This window comes from Sinocyclocheilus anshuiensis, unplaced genomic scaffold (genome assembly GCF_001515605.1).
Source record: "Sinocyclocheilus anshuiensis isolate Anshui unplaced genomic scaffold, SAMN03320099.WGS_v1.1 scaffold457, whole genome shotgun sequence".
NCBI classification, from domain to species: Eukaryota; Metazoa; Chordata; class Actinopteri; order Cypriniformes; family Cyprinidae; genus Sinocyclocheilus; species Sinocyclocheilus anshuiensis.
The window spans coordinates 1,019,749-1,023,831 of NW_015537939.1; the positions used below are offsets into that span (position 1 = coordinate 1,019,749).

General features: G+C 31.0%; 1 protein-coding gene across 4 annotated transcripts in view; it reads left to right on the top strand.

Annotated features, from left to right (window-relative positions):
- LOC107661489 (whirlin-like) overlaps nucleotides 1-4,083 on the top strand; it is a 114,262-nt gene that overhangs the window by 55,367 nt on the left and 54,812 nt on the right. For all 4 annotated transcript variants that reach the window (XM_016451112.1, XM_016451125.1, XM_016451106.1 and 1 more), the window contains exon 3: nucleotides 1,064-1,285. In XM_016451112.1, coding sequence (XP_016306598.1) covers nucleotides 1,064-1,285 — 222 coding nt within the window. The remainder of the gene's footprint in view (nucleotides 1-1,063; nucleotides 1,286-4,083) is intronic.

A 4,083-nucleotide genomic window follows, 5' to 3' on the forward strand; every position in this document is an offset into this window, starting at 1 on the left:
CAGCAGCGGCAATCCACCTGTCACTCAAGTGGCCACGCCCTTAATTATGCAGAAATGTAAGGCTTAATATAATTTAAACGGATGAGTTATAAAAAATTCACCCCCCTCACAGTTGTCATGAAGGGCAAAATTAGCTATATAGGCCAAAATCAGTTTTTGAACCAGGCTGTAAACATGTTTTTTTTCTGCTGTAAAGTTGGGCATTTTAACATGGGGAGTCTATGGGATTGACTTCCTTTTGCAGCCAGCCTCTAGAGGCCAGTTGACGAATTACGGTTTAAGTCACTTCCTTGTTGGCTTCCCGAGAGAGAGCGGGAGGTTGCCGCTTGTTAAATACATGTGAAATATTTTAAATTGTTTGTTTATTCATTTATGTTTATTTAATTGTATTTATTTATATAATAATCTTTTTATTTAATTGTATTTGTCTATTTATAAAAATTTTACATGTTAAGTAATTTGTTTTCTTATCTTTGTATTTATTTATTTGTAACTTTTAATTTATTTATCTGTTTATTCATTATTTTATCTATTTATTAATTACAATTTTAAAGATATTGCCTACTTAAATACATTCAAAATTTAGCTTCAAAATATGTATATTTTTTACATGTAAAATTATTTATGTTTATCTGCTTATTTATTATTATTATATTATTTATTATTTTATCTATTTATTTAATCTTTTTATTTACATATTTTCTCTATTTATTTAACTATTTATTAATTTTTTTTTTTTTAAATGTTGCCTCTTTAAATAGCTTTAATGAATTTAGCTTTTTGTTAGTAACTTCAAGTGCTTAACTGCTTTAAATTGTGGAGCTTGTAGCTTGAGTTTGAGCTAATCTTCAGCTTCCAGGTAGCTTTGTTGACATTGTGTGCTACTTTGTTTGTGTACGGCATGCATGTTGATGGAGCTTTTTATCTTATGGAGTGGAAATGTTAGCATTTTCGCATGAATATCTTGACATTCCCATAACTGTCTCTGCCTTTTATCGCTTAGCAGACACGCTAGACTGATTGTACCGCTATGTCTCCCTATCACTGTGTCTCTCTTTAACAGGTGCTGAAGGGCAGCAAAAAGCTCTCCATGTCAGTGCGTTCTGTGGGACGGATCCCAGGCGGTTATGTCACAAATCATGTCTACACCTGGGTGGATCCGCAGGGGCGCAGTGTGTCCCCACCCCCTGACCTGCTGGAGGAGCATCGCAGCGCAACCCTGCGCAGATCCAACAGTCAGGGCCGCAGTCACATGCAGCTTTTGCAGGACGGTGATGAGAAGAAGGTGAAAGTTTACATCTAAATGTATACTTGAATTAAATTATAGCAGCTAGTTTAATGTGTTTACTGTACATGATGCGTATGTAATAAGGATATGACCAAATTCCATTTAAATACTTGAAAGAAGTCTCTTATGCTCACCAAGGCTGCATGTATTTGATTACAAATAGAGTAAAAACAGTAATATTACGGCCCTATGATTTCCACAATCCGGAAATGCGAAATCCAGTCATAAAAAATAAAATTTTTCTGTATAACACAGAATGTCACGGAATTTGCCAAATTTTAGATTAATAAATCAAAAGTAGGTCAGTACACTTAAATCAAATCGTGGTATGGACTAGTATCTGTGAATATTAAGCGGCAAAGTACAATTTAAATAGGAATCCCTCATGTTCTGCGTGTCTCTGTATGAATGAATGACGCAGACGCGCGGTTTTGTTTACTACACACATACTGAAGCGTGCATGACACTCGCGGTGATTTCAGCCTCTGCTGCCTCAATATATGAGTACATGAACACATGAACATAATCTCCAGAGTTGCCCTGAATGTCACTTCATGAGCATTTTCCTATTTCTTTTGAAAACTATCGTCGTATCATATAAACAGAGTAATTTAAAGGTCTTCACAACAAACCATAAAAATAAAAGTTTGGTTTAACTTGAAGAAACTGTGACAGAAATAAGATATATTACTTAATGCAATGATAGTACTACTACTACTAATAAAATAATTATTAAAATATTATTTTTAAGAAATATTTACCTGAAAAATTATTTATACTGTATATATATATATATAAAATCAATTAATTGGAGATGCTTTTGATTATTAAAATTTAATGGAACCATTCAAATGGAATCCATCATGATGCAGTGCCTAAAACAAGGTGCTGTCCTATATATATATATATATATATATATATATATATAAAATCAATTATTTAGAGATGCTTTTGGTTATTAAAATCGAATAAAACTATTAAAATGGAATCCAGAAAATTAATGGAAAACAGATTTTGGTAAAAATAAATTTGAGAAAAAAAGTTTTTCATAGGGCCTTAAAAATTTTATTTTTGTTAAACCTTTTATTAATTAGACATGCTTTTTGATTAATAACATTTAATTTAACACTTTAAAAAGAGTCATTAAAAAAAAAAAACGAATCCAAAAAATAAATAAATAAATATGGAAAAAAATGGAATTTGGAAAAAAATAAAGCAGAATTTGGGAAAAAATAAAACATTTCATAGGGCTATATAATATTGTGAAATGCATATCAATTTGACAACTATTGATGGCAAAGCAAAATTTTTAGCATTTTTACTCCAGTCTTCAGTGTCTAATATGTTTATTTGCTGCTCAAGAAACGTTTTTCATTATTACTTCCTAATTTGTGTGTGTGTGTGTGTGTGTGTGTGTGTGTATGAACAAAATTTATTTGAAATAGACATCTTTTGTAACAATGTGAAAGTCTTTCGATTTTTATCAATTTAATGCATCCTCGCTGAATAAAAGTATTTATTTCTTTAAAAAAACATTACTGGCCCCAAACTTGTCAATAGTAGTGTATTTGTCTATGAAAATATAACAGACGTTTACTTTACTTTTACTTTTGATTGTTTTAATATATCCTTGATGAATAAAAGCATTTATTTCTTTAAAAAAAACAAAAAATCGTACAGACCCCAAACTTTTGAATAGTAGTGTATTTGTCCATTACAGTTTTTTTTTTTATTGGTTTGGTACTATTTTCACAAGTAAGGTGTACATTTTCAAAACTCTTAGTACAAAACTTTAAACTGATCACATTTGTTACACCACTAGTCATTCTTTCAAAACCTGTTCTCATGATTTCATTGTAGTTGCACATATTTTCATGCCACATAATCATTGTTTCAAAACACAAGATCATTGTGATATGTATTGAGAACATTTGAATTAATCACCAAAACACAACAGTATGATCTTCTTTCAATTTAGTACTTTTAACAATCAGTTAATTCACAAGCAAACAATACTTACATTATGCATATCTCACATAAAATCAATAATCTTTGTAAAAGTATTTATCCAGTGTGTTATCAAATATCAAAATGAAGGTATGACATGGCCATAAGGTTTTGTGCTAGAACAGAGTTTACTGTCAATGCAGTATGACATATGACTGAATCTATACTGTAACTGCACTTTTCAGATGAAAGGTGAGTAATAGTAATGTGCAGTCTTTATCAGGGTAATGCCTCTATATACAATATCGCATGGCATAATGTAATGTAATTTGTATTCTATCTGAATGAAGGGTGAGTTATAGTAATGTGCACTCTTTACCATATGAATGCTTCTATATACAGTATATACAGTATCAATGTAATGTAAAAGGCTGTATTTGATGCCATCTGTCTCCCTTCTTCTGACACAGCTCTGATCAATCTCTGATCAGTTCCTCTCCCGTGTGTCCTGCTGTGTGTTCACAGATAGATTACGGAAATTTATTTTCCTCATTGGACCCAAAAAAGGACAATAATTTCAGATATTTACCTGAACCCCCCCACCACCACACACACACAATAGTGGTTATCATCTTAGATAAATTGCTTTTAGTGTAAAAATATTTCAGTGCATTTGGTTATCCATAAATTGCAATCACATTCTATAGAAACTAAATATCTATTGAATATATCTATAGATGCACCAAATGATTCACTGATTAACCTTAAGATGAGTTAGATTAAATAATAGACATGTATTAAAATGAATGAGAAGACATGCTAATGAAAAGTTTGATAGTACTAGCTTT